Source organism: Acanthopagrus latus, chromosome 12 (assembly GCF_904848185.1).
Source record: "Acanthopagrus latus isolate v.2019 chromosome 12, fAcaLat1.1, whole genome shotgun sequence".
NCBI classification, from domain to species: domain Eukaryota; kingdom Metazoa; phylum Chordata; class Actinopteri; order Spariformes; family Sparidae; genus Acanthopagrus; species Acanthopagrus latus.
In genome coordinates this window covers 4,492,419-4,512,460 of record NC_051050.1, presented here as the reverse complement: position 1 = coordinate 4,512,460, position 20,042 = coordinate 4,492,419, and the positions used below count along the sequence as shown (strand labels likewise).

The following is a 20,042-nucleotide window of genomic DNA, read 5'->3' as shown; positions in this document are numbered from 1 at the left end:
AACTGTGTCTGGTGGTACGACACAACACTGAACCTGCTGAATGTGTTTCACCATGGTCATATTTTGTCCACAGGGGCTCTCAGAATTAACTAAATAAAAAAGTCCCTTGCAGTAGCTTTATGGTATAAAATTTCACCAGTAAGCATAATCCAGAAATCATTTACATGTAAAATTTCAAACCCAATTGAATTCAGCTTTACCAAACACTGATTGCATTTGATTTAATGAATTAATGAATTTAAAATTCTTATATTACCCCATAAAGCAGATTAATTGGTAACCTATTAGAGATTGTGTCAAAAATGACAATCTCTTTGCTGAGTTCTACTTTAGCTCTTTACAGGGTCATCAATACACAGGCCCCTTCTGTGATTTAAAATCTTCAGTGAACTCCAGCTTATCAACTGAGCAACTAAACTCATTTTCACCTTTGATAGCACATTGTAAATAAAAAGAACACATTGTTTAGTATGAATAATTCCCCCTGATTTATGAATATGGAAATGGCAAAAATATTAAATACCTTAAGAAAAACACTATGCAAGAAGAAAGATAAAATGTTGGCAGGAGTTTTAAATATTTTTTCGTCTGGCAGTGGATATTCATACAGGTTTGTATTTTCTGTAATATAAAGGTTAATGACATGAAAACAGGCTCCAATGTTCATTTCCTTTCACAGGAGTTGTAGTACTTTATGCAAAAGAAGTGCCATGTTGCCCTCTATTCCGGTCATTTGTATAAAATGTTTTAAAATGTACTTTTTTTTAATGTATTTATTCTTTTGCGTGGAAAAAAAATACAAATTAAACGTTTTATTATAGAAATGTAATAAATTTCAGGTTTGCTGTGCTACTGATGTTTGTAAGTGCTCATGTCTGGAGTATACCCATGTGTAATTCATTCATTTATATAGCTAAAATGCGAAAAAAGAGAAATTCTAACACCGCCGGGAAAACAAAGGACAGGAGTGGCCGTTTTGAATTCAACTCATTATTGCAGTAAAACTGGTACAGAGTAACAGATTACAAAGCTCATGGCACAGTCACTGAAAAAGAGAAATGAGGTGTGTATGTACAACAAGGAGGGAAAAGAAAGAAAAAGTTAACATTTTGGCTAATAGAAACATCAGGGGTAACATAAAAATGAAGATACTGTAATTCGGGAGATGACTTGATTATACAACAAAGAGAAAATATGAAATGAAGCATCACAAAAATAACATTACTTAAAAAACACATTTAGCACTTACACTGACAGATTCAATCCTAGTGTTTAACCTAGGTCCAATTCAAAGCAGCTTTTTTCCTTTTGACAAAAAGCTCAATTTTAATGGCAAACACTTAAAACAACTGAAACTGCCTTGCACATGTTCTGATATCTTTTTGGGGAAATAGCTGATAAGATTGTTTGCTGACCACTTATTTCATTTTATAATAGCAACACTCCAATCTCACAAAAATGTTCATATATTAATCTAGAATCAGGTGCTGAGGGTCTTTCACTGAATCGACATTTATAACCCATCTTGAAGGAAATAGATGCACTGGAGTCAGAGCCGGCCTAACGCCACCACGCAGAACCACACTGAACTGAATTTGTGAACTCTCTCTGGGTGCCTCGGTTCAGTTTTAATTGTCATTTATCAGTTTAAAAATAAAATCACTGATTTTGTTATACCACCCATGACATTTTCTTGTCACCTCATTATACCCATCAGTAATTAAAGGTAAATTGATGATTAATTAAACCTTAGTTAACAGTTATTTCACTGTTTGTTTGTTTTTATCAGTGAGATAACGGCTTTGCTTTGCAAACCATTTATTAATCAATTGTTTATTGTAAAGCTTCATCTGATGTTTGTAATACTTTATAAATACCGTGTAGTCCATTTATAAATATTATTTGGATGGTGACTGTACTGATGTCTACAAACCTTCACAATTGAATATAAGATGGTTTATAAAGCACTGCATTGTATTTTGACGGTGAATTAACTATTAACTAATGATTAATTAACTACAAATTTACCTTATATATATTTTTTTATTATGCTGGTCAATATAGAGTGTTTCTGAAATGGTACTATTGCAACAAATTACCCTCTAACAAATAGTATGTTACAACAATTTTTTAATATAAAAAATGTGGGGTTACCTAAGCACATTTTTCAGGTACATAACAAAACCAGGTTTATTTTTTGTGTTATGATTTCTTGTGATTTATACATTTTTCTCATCTTCCTGAATAACATTTTACAGAACACGTTTTTTGGGTCTTTTTGTTGGATTTTCAAAACAAACTTTCTTACCAGGATTTTTTCTTTTTTTTCTGCGACAAATCTAAATGGATTCTTCACATGGTGGTTAAAAATAGTCTTATGCCGGCTCTGTCACATGTGATTCTCGGTGCGAGCAAAGACAGTAGTTTGACTTACACTTCAGATGGTCGGCAACCAAAACCACATACAGTACTGAGCACCACTGACCGAAACTTAAAGTTGGCACCTGGCTACTAACTGGACAAATACAACCTCACTATAAATCAAAACAAGTTCATCATCATCACCTCTTACTGGCAAGTCCTCACCCCACAGGAACCCCACAGAAAATGTTTTATGACTATTTACACATTTCTCTGCAAAAAATACAATTAAAAATGGTAATGTCATGAGGCATGGAGAATAAAAGAAATATCATATATCTTTTAGGATTTCTGATTCCTCCGACGAACCCCTCGGAAATGTTCCCCACAGATAATAAACATAATGTTGAAAAAAAAAAAAAATTAAAAAATAAAGAAAAAGAAAAATGATTCTGAACTGTTGACCTCACTACATTTTCAATGTGACACATTTTTTCAACACACACTGAATTTTACTTTTTCATCTTTTAACAAAAAAACCGATACAACATATTTCTAAAACACAAAATAACAACAGTCTACATGTAAAAATATAACTTTTACATACACAATTTCAAAATAATGGTAAAGTTTGCCATTTTGTTGCATACAATTTACAAACGTCTGTGTGTTGTTGCCTTGGATAGATAGCAGTGAATGGAGCTGATGGAACTCCGGTCCCATTTTGTCCTGCGCAGGGCGCCATACTTGTCAGAGGGTGTTGTCATGGCAACAACGGAGAACACAACAAAGTCAGTTGAAAATTTATAACACTGAGGGGCCTCGCCAACTTCTGCCAGTTCAGTCTTTGAGAAAATAAATCCTCCCCAAGCAAACACTCCTTTGCGACAGAAAATAAAAAATAATAACAGAAAATGGCACCCTCCTTATATATCGTATATATTTTTTGTACATTTATATATAGATTGATTTATTCAAATAGATTCTTTTCCAGTTTCCGTGCCTTCCTGTTGATTGGGTAGGATTTTAACCGCGTCAAAATGACCACCGACAGAGAACAATGCTGTCAGATAGCGAATTGTGTTGTTTTTTTGTCTTTGTTTTTGTTTTGTTTTTTTTACATTTTCTATAATAGACATGTAAACCAGAACAGACAAAGAAAAAGTAATAAGAGAAAAGATTCGCCTTAAAAAAGAGAGAGAGAGAGAAAAAAACAAAAGAAAATCTGTTTTACAACATACGACCACACACTTTGTACTGAAGACTACATTGGCTTACGGACAAGCCGATCAAATATTGATAAAAAGCTGATAAGCTATAATACAAGAAGAGACGCGTTGTTCACCATGGAAACAGGGCTGGGGCTTGAAAGAGAAGGGTTGGGGGTTATGGAGGGCTTGGGGGGACGGAAGGGACTCGGGACGGGGGCTTGTCTTGCTAAATCAAGCGTCTGTCTCAGTGGCTCGAAGCCAGAACACGCTGTCTACTTACATATAAGCGTACAGTACATTAAATACAGTTTAGTTGTTTTATCCAAAAAATACTTTTTTTTCCTTTTTAGCTTTTTTTAAATTCCCAGGTCTGGTAAAAAACCTGACTGCATAGAACCTAACGACTAAGAACAGGTTTCCCTAAGCTTGCATCCTATTAAAAGACCAGGTAAATGTCCTCCTCTGGCAACTCGAATGATATGAACTCTAAAAAGGCACATTGGTAGAATTGTGAATGTTCAAATTGCATCTGTGGGAACGCTTAGTTGGGGCAAGAGGCTGGGGAGAGGGGCTGGGGCTCTGGTTTAGGGCTCATAAGGCTAGGGTCAGCAGAGAAGACAACACCGGGACTGGGGATTAAACACAGGCCTGAATCAAGGAGGGCTCGAACTGGGGCGAGACAGAAAGGGGACTTTCACATTGACACCAGTGCACAATGGATGTTCTTACACGTATTCCAGTTACTTTTGACCTTAATGCACAGCAACCCAACAATCGTTTTCTTGCTCTGATTAGTTGTTCCTAGACTTTTATTTCTGCCAGTCCCACCATGCTCTGATCCTGTCATTTTTCTTTCCTAGTCCTCTTACACTCCCAAGTCAATGTTGACTTCTCTTTCACTTCTATCGAGAAACCTGGTAAGTCTAAGTACAGAGGGCAGCGATTTGAAGACTTCTGGTTTGGATCTCCCTCAGATATAGACAACTAAACTGGTTCCAACTGATCAAGACTTGCCTGTTTTTAACAAATGTTTCAAATTTACATATATATCAGTCACCCCGTCAGTCATGTCTGATCGTATCGAATAGTCTATGAAAGGCCAAAAAAAAAAAAAAGTGAAAAATGCTCATCACAATTTCCCAGAACCCACAGCGATGTCTTCTAATGCTTCTTTTTTCCAACCAACAGTCCAAAACCCAAAGACTCTGTTTACTACCACTACAGGAAAAAATACAATCTGCAAATCCTTGGCTTTAAGGAGCTGGGATCAGCAAATGTTTGAACTTTTTGCTTGAAAACTGACTGAAACAATGAAATGATTATCAACACTGTTGGTGATTGATTTTCTATCGGCCAGTCGTTGCAGCCGAACCACACTCCAGATACATACAAGAATACGCACTTTATTCTGGGGGCCCAAAGCATCTAAGTGCTGCCAACTGTAGCTAATGCTAATGCCAAATCAGTCAAAGTGTAAAACCCTCTGGCACGGGTGCTGCAATGGTTCTGCCGCTAACCCTGATCCTGACGCTACACCGTCAAGCAAAGGATTGGAAAGCTGATGACATTTGAAGCAGTTAATGGTGGTAGCATATGTCAATCAGAAAGTCCCCCAAGGTTGTTATTCTGGGCAAGGAAGCCTGAGGTCGGGGTTAGAGTTTTAGGGTCACGATCAGCCAGATATTAAACCAGGAAGTGAGGGAATCGAATGAATCCAACACGGGAATGTTTTGACTACCGCTGCTTGGCCCCTAGAAGGAAATTATACACCCCTCACCCCGATGATTGTTCCCTTGCTTCCCCTGCAGTGTCGCCATCACTTTAGAACTCCTGATTCTCCGTTAGTCCCCACTTCAACCTCGCTTCTCTCCATACCCTTCCATGACTCACGAAACCCTCATAGCTCAGGCCTTCAGGATATCGAGAGCACTCGATTCAAGTGGAGCGGTCGCGATGCAGGGGAATGTGCTAGACGTGGAATAGAATTCACTTCAGTGCTCAGGCCAGCCCTCTTCCCTCTCACCCTCCATCCGTCTAAGGGACAGTTTTGACATCCGTCCATTCTCTCGAGCATCTACCCAGCAATCGGTCGACTTCAGCAAAGGCCTGGACATCGTTTCAACTTCTGCCTGCTATGCACATCCAGACAAATATTTAACAGAGGACTTTGATTTGGGATGTTTGCTGGAGCTCCTCCTTTCACTCATCGTTTTTGCATCTGCACTACAAATGACGATGTCAAGAAAAGTCTTTCGTCCTGTTAGATTTAGAAGTACACTTTTTTTTTAATTACAGCATGATTCTGCCTTCTGTAACTCCTCTGCCTTCAGTTATTTAAACAGTCCATTCCCTCTGAAGTCACTTACTGATTGATTGATTAACTGATTCAATGATTGATTCTCTAGGTATTCTCTGCCTCTCGGTAGATACACACGGGTCATTCGGGTATAACTGTCCCACGCGTTCACACTAAACTGTTCGCAGTTCGTACAACTTCCTGCCTGCCTGTTGTTAAACAAAGTCACTGTAGCTATTAGCATAAAACACTAATAAAAACACATAAACATGTTCAGATTTATTTTTTTTACACCAACAATCTATTGTAAATGCAAAGGAATGCATTAGAAGGGGAAGAACGAGTTGCCCTTGTTTGTCTTGCTTTAACCCAAGTCTTTCTAGGCATCTATGATAGTCAAAAAGCATTTGCAAGCTAAACTTTTGTTCAGATCATTCCTGCAAAAGGGTCGGAACAGATTCCTAATATTGTCTTTGATTTCATTTATAATTCAATCGGTGAAAGTATGCGGCTCGTAAGGGGATTTGTGAGTGGGCAGCTTGCTTCCATGATGCTTCCTGGAACTTTCCTGTTCTTTAAAAGAAAAACAATGGTTTGCTTTGCTTCTCCACTTGTATCTATCTGACTGGTTTGCATCCAAGAGGAGATCAGGCACAGCTTCATCCACAGTGTGGCGTTAAGATTGCCATTCAGTCAGACGCGCCGAAGCTGCGTTCAACAACAGCTGCGCAATGTTGCTTTTTTTTAAAAAAAAAAAAAAGAATCTCTTTAACACTTTGTGATATGTTTTGCTCCATTCTGAACAACCCTCCCCAACTTGTACCCTCCTCACTGCCCGTGTCCAGTTGCACTTTTTAAAGTTTTTTGTCATGTTTTCCTTTTCTCATATATATATACTATATATAGAACCCTTTTGTTCTTTAAAACCGGGAATGCTGATAAAACAAGTAGTACAAGAAGAAGAATTTCTTGGATGATGAGATTCCAAAGACGTTTGTCCATTGCTGTCACTTTGTGTCAACAGCTCCCACAGACTGCCACTTTGTAGCAGCAATGTTACAGTGGCCGTTTGAATGTCCCCACAAAGTAGCGTCCAGTCCACTTCAGCTGGAGACGCCAAAGTGGGGAAAGCGACTAATGTGACTCTGCAGTTCGTGTTCTCGACAGAAGAAAGGAGGCGAAGGTAATGAGGAGGATCAGAGACGACAGATGAGAGGAGAGAGACAGGCTGATCTGATTGGTCAGGCCGAAGTTCCAGAGAATCTGATTGGTCAGGCTGAAGCAACAACGGGTTTGATCGATTGCCGGGTTGTCATGGAAACGCCGTCAGAGGAAGTGGTCACTCATCATCTTGATGAACTCTGGCACCTTGGACCTGGAGAGACGAGGAGGAAAAACGAAGGACGGGAGGATGAGGAGGGAAATTTGCACATCCCATTGTACACACACACATATACACGCACGCGCGCGCACACACACACACACACACACACACACACACACACACACTCACACACGTTCAAATAGAATAAATTAGCTTAATTTAATAGCTCCTACAAAACAATAAAGTCCTACAATAATGTGGATGAGAAATATGAAGTTTGTCCTGTTGTATGGTAAAGCTCAAAGAGTTTCTAAAATTGAATCCACGGCAGTCGAGGCTGAGTCTAATCTTTCGTACAAGTGGACATTTTGTCCTGATGGCGATGCCAAAGAAAAGTTCTGGGCCCACCAAACCATTAGCATTCGATCTCTGGTGACCATGAATATTTACAGCCAACATTACGACGGTCTGGTCAATAGTCCGTAACATACACGATTTAGATGCTACTGTATCCCATTGGACTATAGTACAATGATACATCACAACTGGGGTGGTCACAAACTGACCATACCCAACAGTATATGAAACAAAGTGGCTTTAAAGGTGCCATATGTAAGAGCTCACTACTTGTTCAAACTCCAAACAAATGGGGGGCAGCATATCAACAGTGTAACCCCTAACTTCTGCAAAATGTAGCTGTAAGCTAGTTATCAAAGAGAGTACTGGTGTTGTTAACACCACCAGAACAGCAGCTTTGGACCTCTGGGAGAAAGAGATTTCAGGCCAAAGACTCGGGGGACTCAGTGGGAACTGCTGGCAGGAACTGCGCCATAATATAAAACCAAAACTGCTGTACATTCTGTAAATGTAGAAGTGAAGTTAATTTTAATTTTTTTGACTATTTTAAGCCAAAACCTCTTCGATATTGTACCTTTAAAAACGTTCACACAGATTTAGCTTTCATCAGTGTAGCTAGATGTATTTATCAATGGGTCATAAAATTAAGGGTGCTTCCTTGGAGCGTATGGACGAGTGATTTCATAATATTTTGGTGTTTCTGGTCCTTCTCATTGAACTGAAAGCTGAACGGGTCATGAGCTGGTACTGCACAAACCTTAAAGGGTAACTCCACCAATTTCACACCTTACATTGTGTTTACGGGTCTTTGGGATTTCTACTGAATATGTGAAAACAACAGTATGAAGCCTTTTGTGGCTATGGGGGAAACTGTGTAATCTGACAAATTGTCACTCAATCACCCAGTAGCAATGTGGGTAATGTAGGAAGAAGGAAGAACAATGTGCGAATTAGAAAATGTAATAAAGGCAATTTAAAGACAATTTATCAAATTACTTGCAGCTTTCTCTAGAGGCAAAACTGTATACTGCTTCTTCCACATACTAGCTCCACACACACAGTATTACTTCCTAAGACCTGTCTATACACTTTAATGTGTTAAAATGGTGGAGTTACCCTCCAAGTGTATAAATAAGAAGAAAATGCACTACTGAATTAATTTCACTGTAAATCAGTTGTGGATAAGAACTTCTATGTGGTTTTGTTTTGCAATTCCTGCTCCTTGTTGACGACCTTTGGTAACTTCTACCATCAGAACATGAGCTATCAAACACACTTATCCTGCTCCATGAGTCAACATGCAGACACAGATACAGGTTCAATTTTGAAAAAAGGAAGAAAACAAAGGTGTAGAGCAAATTAAAGACATAATACATATTTGGTAGAGAGCAGTGACAAGCACACACACACACATTCACAGATTAAAATCACACTTACTGCCAATCTGTTGTTAAAATGTACCCAGACCAGACAGAAACTCAAGTTCTGGCCTCAGTTTTTTTTTTTAGCCAGCTTAAACATCGCCAGCTCTGACAGACATTGAACTGTCAGAAGCTGAAGGACGCGCTTCTCCAAATTTGGCAAATGGTGGAAGAAATTTAGCCTAAATGGAATTTGGTCAACATGTCGTCTGTGGAAGTTTAACCTTTTTCTTCTGTTTGCTTTGTGTAAAGTGACAGGACAAACCTAAGAAGACGTGCAGGGAGTCAGGACACTCAAACTGTCCTGTGACATTACTTTATATAATTCGAAATATTGGACACCTATGGAAGCTGAGAATGGCCATGCTTTTGACTATTTTTTCAACACAGTAATCTCGAGATCATTCATCACAAGATAAAAAATTCTGTTTTCTAAAGATGACGGGACAATCACGTAGAACTGTCTGGTCCATTTGATCACACCTGATTTCAGCCTTTAGGTATTCCTAGCTGTATGCTAAGAGTTTTGGAGTGATAGTGAGATGCGATCTATGCATCCTAGCATGGCACTGATTTCTGATAGAAGTAATAAAAGAAACTAAGCTTTTGTTTACCCTTTTTGAAAGGGTTGATTATCTTTTTAATCTTGAGATAATTAAAAACCATAACTTGTGATCATGAGATTTAAAAAAGAACAAGTCGTCCAAATCATTTTCAGCACAGCCATTCTTGGCCTCTGTACATACCTGCTTTTTAGATTTTGATTAACTTTTACGTGTTGCCAGAGGGAACACCTCCCTGACAGTCAAACAGTTATAGACAGCCACATCTGTTTGACTGAATAAGTAGGTTTTAGACCTTTGTTCTTTTGAAGGTTGGACACCAAACAGGAAATCTTGTTTTCTTACCGTCAAGTTCCAGGCCAGCTTAATGCACCTAACCTGTAAACCTCTAAAGTAATATTTCTGTTTTGGTTACTGTAATTCTATACGCTCGGACTCTAATGGTTAAACGTACACAGACGGCACACTGACAGACAGCTGATGGGCGAATGGTAAATTCTTTTGAAATAATTTTGATCCCGGAAACAGGAATGTCCTTTTCCAATTTATTCAAGTCAAAATGTGAAAAGCTACACACACTGTTAACCTGTGCAGTTTGCCAGATATTTTAAATCGTATGGCAAGAGATGTAATTAATGAGAGGAATGCTTGAAGTTTCTGGACCAGTTTCTAAATTCTGATTCTTTGGTTTGAATTAAAGGTACAACAGCAGATTAGTTTATAAGTGAAATCTGACCATTCAGGGGGGGAGGAGATGTTGCTGCGTTTTACATTTGTCCCAGGGGGTTTGACCCGTCGCCCATGGCGGCGGCAGCATGGTGCGCGGCGGCCAATGACAGGGGAGCACCGTCCGATGCCACGGTGACCTTCTCCTCCTCGCGGCGCTTCAGACAGGCCGCCTTGGGGTTCAGGTTTCGCTCTGGAGAGAGAGAGGAGGAGAGATTATTATTAATGAGATTTGTATTTTGTGTCTGTCTTTCTGTGTATCTTCAGTGAGGTGTTCCTTTGTGCTGGACAACCAAACCAGTGGTGGGTCTGAAGTCAAGAAGCCAAAAAACTCCAGCCAGGTTGAATCAACAGGTGTCACTGCTGCCCTCTCCTGGAGCTCCTCAAGCACTACATGAGCTGAAAATCTAATTTAACCTATTGAACCCTGACTTCCACCTTCAATTCCCCCTTATATGGCTTTAATGTTACAATAAAGGAACATTTTTTAATGCTTTAGTACTATATTGTCCCAGCTCTTCATTAAAGATGTATGCAGCTATCACTGGTTTAACCCTCAGAACCCCAAAACCAGCAGGAACCAATCCCAAGACTCAGTGTTTTATATGGTTGCACCATTCATTCAAATGGATATACATATTACATTTTGCATCTTATAAGACATATTTCCCCCAAACTCAGCCTCAGATATATTGGCACCTGTGAAAACCTTGGAGTTTGTAATATTGGTTTGGATCCGAGCTCCTTCGTGTCTGGATCTGTGGTTTCTATGTTTAGTAATTAAGGTCAGGCGTCTCATACACAACTGACCTCGGACTTGTTGCTCCAGACTGAGAATGACGGCCACGGCCTGGTGCAGGATCAGTAACTTGGTCTGAGGTTTGTCGCTCTTCAGGTGCAGCTGGACCATCCTGCCCAGCTCCTTGAATGCCTCGTTGATGTCGCGGACGCGCAGGCGCTCCCGCGCGTTGTTGGCCATCCTCCGTTCCCTCTCCCGCTCCATCTTCTGCTCTGGAGACAGGTCCTCGTCGTCGTTGTTGCTACGGTGACCAATGATGAGGACGAGCAGGAGAAAGGGAAGAGGAAGCCGGGGATGAGGGTAGGAGAGGAGGAGGAAGGGGAGGATTTAAGGACGAAAGCTCAGTTCATGTTTCAGTGTGTAGAGGCTCATCTGAATACAAACCTGCAGTAAATGCTGGATGTTTTTGACCTTTATAAGATGAGTCATTACGTGACAGGGCTTGGGAGCAGGCATCATGTTGTGCTGCATTCTGGGTAGCTCGGTTGTCAGCATCAACTGTTTGTTTACATTGTCACATTGGTGAGTTCATCTCACTACAGATTTTTGGCTGAAAACATTCAGTGATACCAGAAGAAAAGGATCCACTCTAGAACTCCACCCGTTTGGCACTGCACTCCTACAGTTTGTCAAACTCAACTGTTATAGTTTTAAAATAAGTACTAAGGAAGGAATTCTCATTTTACACATTTTATACCAATATTAGCTTGCTAATATTAACTTCCCACTTAAGAAAATGCACAGTTCACATGTGACATTACTTTCTTTTCACACGTTCAAATTTTAGTTCACATGTGAAAACAGCAAGCCACAGGTGAAAACATTACATTTGCATGTGAAAAGGCTAAATTCACACGCAACACTGTTGTAACGGTGGTTACTATTGTATATCTTCAATGTTAAGTGCTGCTTGAATGAAGACGGACTGAGAAGTATTTGCCAGCTATATGTTACTTTAATCTGCGACACAGGATTGTGCCAGGAAAAGGGACAAAATGAGCGTTTCCCTACGGGTGTCATGCTCCCATCACAGCCAATCAGAGCTGGAGCAGATCAATCAGCTGTAACTACTCCAGAATCCTTTGAGCTGGGCAATGAATGGTGATTCTACCCTTTCTTTATAAAGACAAAAGCCAGAGGTTAGTCGCTATGGTAGGGTCTTTGTCTAGTGCAGGGGCACTCACTGACACCAGCGAGCTGAAGTCTGGAGTGCAAACCTGGGCGGCTACACGAGGTCAGGCAGGTGAACAAAAGACCAACAGAATGCAGATAACCAGCTGCCAGCAAGTCAGCTGGATCACATGATGATACATTCCCAAACCCTGTCACACAACATCGGCAACATTTTTCATCCGTTTCTGACTGGGTCATCATCATCATCATCATTATCATCATCGTCATCATCATCATCAACACCATCATCATCATCATCATGACCGCCACCATCATGAGCAAATCTTTGGGTTAGGGATCCAAATGTTTCTGATTTCAGTCGTCCTCCAGGTGGAAAATCTCGGTGGAGGGATGAAGGCTGCGTCCAGGATGGGAAGTCAACACCTGACCAAACCCAGCACTTTATTACTTCAGATTTCGCTGGCCTAAGTGATTATATAACGAGCGGGTTTCAAACATTTTGGCCCTTTAAAAAAATGTGTTTGAAGGCTTATAGTTTCTTGCCAACAGCAAGAATATCCATTTCCAATGTTTCTGTTGGTGTTGATTTCCCAGCCCTCGATGTGAGGCGGCACTTCTTTGCAAATATTGACCGTGGGGCCCTACTCTGTTGTGTGAGAAGCAGTTAAAACCAGGCCCAAAACCATGGAGAGACTGATGGAGGATAAATCGTGAGCTGCACGTCCACCAGGAACCTCTCTTTGTCTTTGCACTGCTCTCTTGGCTCAAAGAGTCCAACAGCAGCCATGTTTGAAAAAAAGAGAGATGCCTGGCGGATACGAACGTTTTGTGTACAGGAAGTCTCTGTATTAACTGATTGCATTTAGCTGCTTCTCATCACACTTGGTCACTTCATCAAAGTCCAGAGGCTGGTTCCCAAAACACTCACAGCTTCAAATCCTTCCTTGTGTCCTTTCTCTCTCAAAACTATAAAACTCTGGTCTACCCTTTCTTTGTCTGAAAAGAGCCAACGACCTCAACTGAATGCTGATTATTGTTTTGTGGTTACTGCCAATGGCGTAAAAATAATTAATATATTTTAAAGCAGGTCAAAGTAATGATGCCATGCTGTAAAATGTCGTTTTCTAAGTCCTGTCTCATGATCCAGTGACTCTTTTCTGATAAATCTCCCAAGATTTAACCAGAAAATGGCAACATTTCCTGGTTTGCAGTTTCTGCTCTATTGAACGAAAATGTCTGTCTTCTGACTGAGAAAATAAGTGCCACAGATTGTCACTTCATTTTGTCCACTAACCAATCCAACTGTGACATCTTGAACAGTCTCTGTCTCTTGGAGAGCTTTGTTTATCAATGCGACTTCGAGCAAGGAAGTTCTCTGAGCGTGTAGGTGTTTTGAGAAGGCGCGTGTCCCAGCCCAGCTTAGAGTTTTGATTGAAGCGAACGTCTGAGAGGTAGGCGGGGTTACCTAGATCTTGACCTATCAATAGATTTGAGATCCTTGTTGTCCAAGTCCTCCTTCTTGGTGTCCAGGGGCTTCGAGTCCTGCAGGAGGTTCTCGTCGCCCTCGTCCTCAGACTTGATCTCGGAGCTGACGGAGGAGGTGCTCTGGCCCTGGAGGCCTCCGGACAGGGCTGCGGGAGAAAGGGAAGAGGCGTTAGAAGGCATGTATAGATAAAAACAATACTGTTCACGCCGATCAGCCACAACAATAAAACTAATGGCAGGTGATGTGGATAACATTGTTCATTTTGCTGTTTCCCTACAATGCGATGTTTTGCCAAGCTGATGCCTTGCGCTCTTTGTAATATTCTCGAGGGCAGCTCTTGAACAGTTTTTGTGGAGTGTCAGGGAACGCGGTCCCGATGGTGGCGCCATCGGTGCAGTCGGGAGTGCCGTGTGCCATGAGGGGGTGTACTTGGTCCGCAACAGTCTTTGGGTGGGTGGCGATGTCAAGTGGCATTCACATGAATGCCAGGACCCAAGGTTTCTCAGCAGAGCGTTTCATTTCAACGAGATGATCATATCTTTTAAACTGTTATCGTGAGCTTTTGCTTTGTGAAAGCAGTCCACATCAGTTTAGCTGCAGTTCCAACATGGAGATTATTTCTAGCAGCAGCATCTCCTACTCAGCCTCAGAAACATAGTAGGTTAAATAGCTTCAAAGCACGTTCAGCTAAATTTAAATACATTACCAACAATAATGCAATCACAAACATCTGTGTCACTTGTAAGTTAACCTCTAACAACAGCTAATGTAGGCTAGCAATGGCCATCCTGGAATAATAAGCGAATGTGAGGCGTTCTTCCCATTACGCCAACACAGTGAGAGTGTGGCATCAGGCGTGTCTGCACACAGATAATGCTCCGGTTGACCTCCAAGATGGCGGCCTGTGAGAGTTGTGATGCAGACGTGAAGCCTGTGAACCCTCTATCTGCCTCCCTCCGCAGCTGAACAGTGCAGTCTTTATTCGACGTCTGTATGGATCCAACACTGGGACGCTGCCAACTCCTCAGTCAACACAAAACACTCCGCTCTCTTCCCACACACACACACACACACACACACACACACAACCAACTGTCGGCCATTTTGAATCTCCGTCTGCCTGACTGGAGGCATTTTGTGTGCAGCTTTGAGTGACGGCCTGTGTTTGGTTTGTGTGCGCGTCTCGTTCCGCACAATCGCTGTGTGTTTGTGCATAAATAGCTGCATTTAAAAAGGCTTAAAACTGTGAAAAGTGACTTTGTGCTCCTGAACGTCTGACTGAAGCCAGACAGACACAAACCGGCACTGGAGGAGAGTGAACACAACGTCGTTTTGGGAAAAAAAATAAAGACTTATTGACGGTGGTAAGTCTGAATCATAGTCTGAGCTTTAATGATCTCATCTGATTTAACTTCTGGTTTAAGACTCTGTCGACACCATATGTGATAACATTATTCTTCATCTAGGTAAAGTCTTTTTGTAAGGTTTTACTTTTGGTGCCATGCATTAAACTACACTGAGTCCAGTTCATAAACTAAAAAATGGTGTATATAATTACAAGTCATCCCAGTGTCCAAGGAATGACACTCCTATTGGATGATTCTGCACCTCACGATTTATGCTCATTTGCCAATGTTTAGAGCATTCTGTAATTTGGGTGAACCCTCCCTTTAAACTACGTCTGAAAATTCACTGATCAGTGTGCGTAATAAAATAAAATGAAACCACCCAACCTGCTGTAAAGAGATAAAACTTGTTTGAAAGCAGGAGAAAGAGAGTATGAGCTACTGTATACACATTATAGTATTATAAGTAGTAGCATAATATCATATATAACAATATAAACCTTCACTGTTCATAATTACTTTGAAATTGAAGAGGAAAACCACAGCCCTGCTACTGGATTCAAAGTGTTGCTGCCAAAAATATTTTAATACCCTTTATTTACAGCCTCGACAGCCTTAACTGTGTGTGTGTGTGTGTGTGTGTGTGTGTGTGTGTGTGTGTGTGTGTGTGTGAGTGAGGAACTTCTTGTGCCTGAGCGTGAGTGTGTGCGCGCGTGTTTCTCTCTCTCTCACCTCATTACACACTTGGCTCTGGCTGCCGCTGGCTGAACTCTGCTGCCAGCAGACTCATTTTCAGCCTTTAAAAATGAGCTCAGGGCTAATTTGCTCCACAGCGCGCTCATATACACTTTTGCTCCTCCATATTCATATCACACATACTGTATTTATTCTCCCCCCCCCCCGTTAGGCTTTTTAGCGCTCGGGCGGTGAAGTCGAGGCTTGCCAGCTGAGATCCACGCGTGCGCCTGCAGAAGCCCTAAATTCCACTGAACTCGTCCTCAACTTTCAGAGCCTCATCTTCACCTTCTCACAATTTCCTTTCTCCTTTTTTTTCTACTCTTTTGCTTGTTCTCTTTTTCCTTTCCATTCAATTTCATCTCCTGTCTCTTTTCCAATTTTTTTCTATTTTCTCAATCTTGAAACTCTTCTCCGTATCATCCACTTCATCTCTTCCATTTACATTGTCTTTCTCGTCCTCTTTATCTTCCCGTAATTTTCTGTCATCTTTGATTTTTTGTTCTTCTTTTTCATGTCATTCTGATTCTGATGATGTCATCTTCATCATTTTTTCTATATAATAATAATAATAATAATAATAATAATAATAATAATAATAATAATAATAATAATAATAACAATAATGATTTGTCCTGCACATGTTGGGATAGGGGGCCACTGTCAGATTTATGTAACTGATATGTGGGGTCTTACCGCGGTACGGGTCGGGCTGGTTGAGGTCCGGTGAGGTGGCTGACTGAACGGGCAGCTGAGGCACCGGCACCTGACCTGCCATCGAGTGTCCTGCACGCAAACCGCCCACGCCGCTGCCGTCTTCTCTGTGAGAGCCCACCTGGAAAACAGAGAGAGAGGAGAGAGAGAGAAAAAAGATTTTTTAGTTGAACAAACATCTGCTTTGATTCCGTCTGCAGTTGCCTGCATGAACACAAAAGCAGCTCAGATTCTGACTTCTAAAGTCCAGATGTGGTCTGAACCTGTTTCAGATCTGAAAGCCTGGTTTGGGCTCTAAAGTCTCTGAGCTCCCCCAAAACTTACATTTGGCTCTGTTTAACTGCATTTTGTAAGAATTTGAAATTTCAGATTTTTTCCAAGTTGTTCCAACCTGTTTCCTGAAACTACAGTTTATCTTCTAAACTCTCGAAACACAAAAGAGAGAATGGTTCACCAGTTTGTCATACTGTAAGCTAAATCAAAGCTCATGAACAAAACCAGTTCAACTACTGTGTCACAAAGTCTTTCATTGAAACATTTTCTGTTATTGTGCAAATAATTAAAAAGGTTCAGCTTTTCAACATTTTCATTTTGTGCAGGATAATTTATTGTATTAAATGAAGCCCCTTAACTGTTTACATTATTTATTATTTATTACTCATTAAATAACTGACCAGTTATTTCCTCTTGGCCTTCTTTGTTTGTTTCCCAGATCTTATTGTTGCTTATTGCAACAATAGGGCATAACATGACTGGAAGAAAGTTTATATAACTAATCATATCGGTGTATTAGAATATAAGAAAATGTCTTTAACATTAGAAATTAATTAAACACATGAGATGGTCATGAAATCAACATCTGAAAGGCACAGTGAAGTCTGTGATGGTCTACAAATATTCTACAAATAAAAAGTGACTTCTTTCTTTCTTTTCTTTCTTTCTTTCTTTCTTTCTTTCTTTCTTTCTTTCTTTCTTTCTCTCTTCCAGATGTTGTAGTTCTGTAATTGGCCTGCTGAGGGCATCCTCTGTCTTTCTAAGACACTGAAGATCTCCATCTGTCTCTCTCTCTCTGACACACACTCCAACACAAACACACACACACTCCCACACACACACACACCATCCCGCCCGATGTTTTTTTTCTCCATTTTTCCAGTACAGTACAACTCCGTGAGGCAAACTGTGCTTTGCTCTTCCAAACTGCGTTGTGTGTGTGTGTGTGTGTGTGTCCATCCAGGTTCATATCTCCATGTCTGACATGTATATTCAGAGTTTTTTTTTTTTTTACTTGAGTGTCTCAAGTAAGGGTGCATGAGTGTGTGTGTGTATGTGTGTGTGCTTGGCTGAATCCTATCCATCTGTCTCTCTCTTTCACACACACACACACACACACACACACACACACACACACACACACACACACACACACACACACACACACACACACATATGCACATGACAACAACTGACAATTATCTTAATGCCCATATGTTTAATTGTGGGATTTCTAATTCCCAGAGCACCGAGCAGCTTCCAGCAGGGACTCACTGTTTTGGCACGAGATGGGCTCTCTTTATATGTGTGTGTGTGTGTGCTTGTTTGTGTGTGTGATGCCAGCTTCCTCGTGGCATCCTGTGGTTCAGCACAGTCTCTCTGTCACCCTCCTTTTGTCCCGGAGCTTCTTACTTTGAACACATCCGCAGGACAGCGGCTCGACATGAAATGTGATATCTAGATGAGTGTAGTGTAAAATGCTGAGATGGTTGGTATATAAATATTGTGTAAAAGTTTTGAATTACATTGCATTGAATTTTGTGTGAAGGGTCTTCATTATTATGATAATCAGACTGAATTTCCATTTCATTTCAGTTCATTATTTAGCCTGACAATGTGCCGTATTAGCTGATTTCACTTTTGCCCTGACCAATTAGCAGCAAGTGATGAACCCATTCATTTCATTTTGTTTTCAGTAACATTGGTAGTGACCGCAAAGAGCACTTCACATTTGTCACATTACAGTAAATAAATATATCAATTTATGATTTATTATTCTGTGTATTATTTCTGCTCTGGCAGAGTAGGGTGACGCCATCATTTTTAGTTTGCTCCACTGATAATACAATTATCACATTCGATGCAGCATACCATACCATTCTCTTTGTCACACCACGTATTCTTCTTTCTTGTCCAAACCTGGCGCCCCCATTACCCATAACGCAACTCGACAGCTGTCAGTTTGGTCAGAGATTCAGGTGTATCATGTGTGTGTGTAGCCGCGAGCTGCTCGCCTCAAGCAGAGATGAGGAGCGGGCTGCAGAGATGTGGTAGACTCACTCCACAGCCTCAGGTTTTGGTTTTTTTTTTTTCATTTTCAAACTGAGCCCCAGCTGAAGCTGACACAAGTGACATCACTTGAGGCAATATTAGCCTTTATTTAGGAGATGCAAAAGGCTTTCTACATCTTCTTTCATAGAAGTGGAACTCAACAAAACACCCTTTAATGGACTGTGATGAGTAAAACTGGTAAGTCTGACTCACAAAGCTCTGATTGGTTTGATAGCTTGGTAACATCTTATATCATAATTAATCAATGGTAAGTTTTTTTCAATTCTTAAGTTGTATCTGATGTTTATATTATTTTGTGAATTGTTAATAAATACTGTATAATTTGTCCATAAACATTATCTGGATGGTCAAGTTGAAATTGATGTTTATGAACCTATCATTATTACACCCTAAATTATCATCAATGGTTTATAAGGCATTTAATGTTGGTTAATGGTAAAATAGTTTAGTTTCATGAACTCATGACCAAACTTTTGTAAACTAGATCTTGACAAAGGGCCCTTTAACAGGACAACTCCATTTTTGGTGTACGTTAGAACAGCTGAAATGCCGTGCAGGTGACGGGTTCTTTGTTTCATTGTAGTGCAGGGCACAACAGGCAGACTTTTTGGATGTTTTGATGATTCAGTGATCTGGCCGATGGATTTGTTTATTGGTTGGTTGGTTTGTCAGCAGGATTATAGAAAAAAACTACTCAACAGATTTCCACGATACTTGGATGGGACGTGGGTCTCGGCCTAGAACACACACCATTAACTTTCGGTGCAGATACGGATACGTTTTAGTTTCTCTCTTTTTTTAACACTGTGATACAGAGCGCCTTTCTGATTTTTTGTTAATTCCTCAGGGAATAGTGAATGGATCTTGATGGAAAAAAACTCATAGCGAGGTGGGTGGTATCTATTAGTTTGTACACAAGGGGACTGCTGAGCCTTGGTGGATGTATGAGTTCCACCGAGTGCCATTCTAGTTTTTTAAATGTCATTAAAATACATGGTCACTACTGTTTGCTTTGACTTTTCTGATGTATTTGTATTATAGCCGTAGTGTAAATAAAGTTGTTTTGAAAATCAAATCCCTCTAGTCTGTCTGTTAATCCAGCTGGCTGACAGCGAGGTCTTGTGCACCACATGCCAAACTCCCCTCTCGCTCCATGCAAATATCACAAAATGTCGACCGGCTTGTCTGCACACTCGTGTGTTTCTGTGTGTGTGTGTGTGTGT

At 40.6% G+C, this 20,042-nt stretch overlaps 1 protein-coding gene across 13 annotated transcripts in view; it reads right to left on the bottom strand.

Moving 5' to 3' along the window:
* Positions 1-968: 968 nt before the first annotated feature.
* LOC119029959 (transcription factor 4-like) overlaps positions 969-20,042 on the bottom strand; it is a 232,887-nt gene continuing 213,813 nt past the window's right edge. For 7 of the 13 annotated variants that reach the window (XM_037117220.1, XM_037117221.1, XM_037117217.1 and 4 more), the window contains 5 exons: positions 16,456-16,594; positions 13,658-13,823; positions 11,070-11,299; positions 10,305-10,452; positions 969-7,243 (listed from right to left, as the gene is read on the bottom strand). In XM_037117220.1, coding sequence (XP_036973115.1) covers positions 7,195-7,243; positions 10,305-10,452; positions 11,070-11,299; positions 13,658-13,823; positions 16,456-16,594 — 732 coding nt within the window. In that variant the 3' untranslated portion in view covers positions 969-7,194. Of the gene's footprint in view, positions 7,244-10,269; positions 10,453-11,069; positions 11,300-13,657; positions 13,824-16,455; positions 16,595-20,042 lie in introns of all 13 variants that reach the window. The other 6 variants (XM_037117218.1, XM_037117227.1, XM_037117229.1 and 3 more) reach the window with 3 other exon arrangements.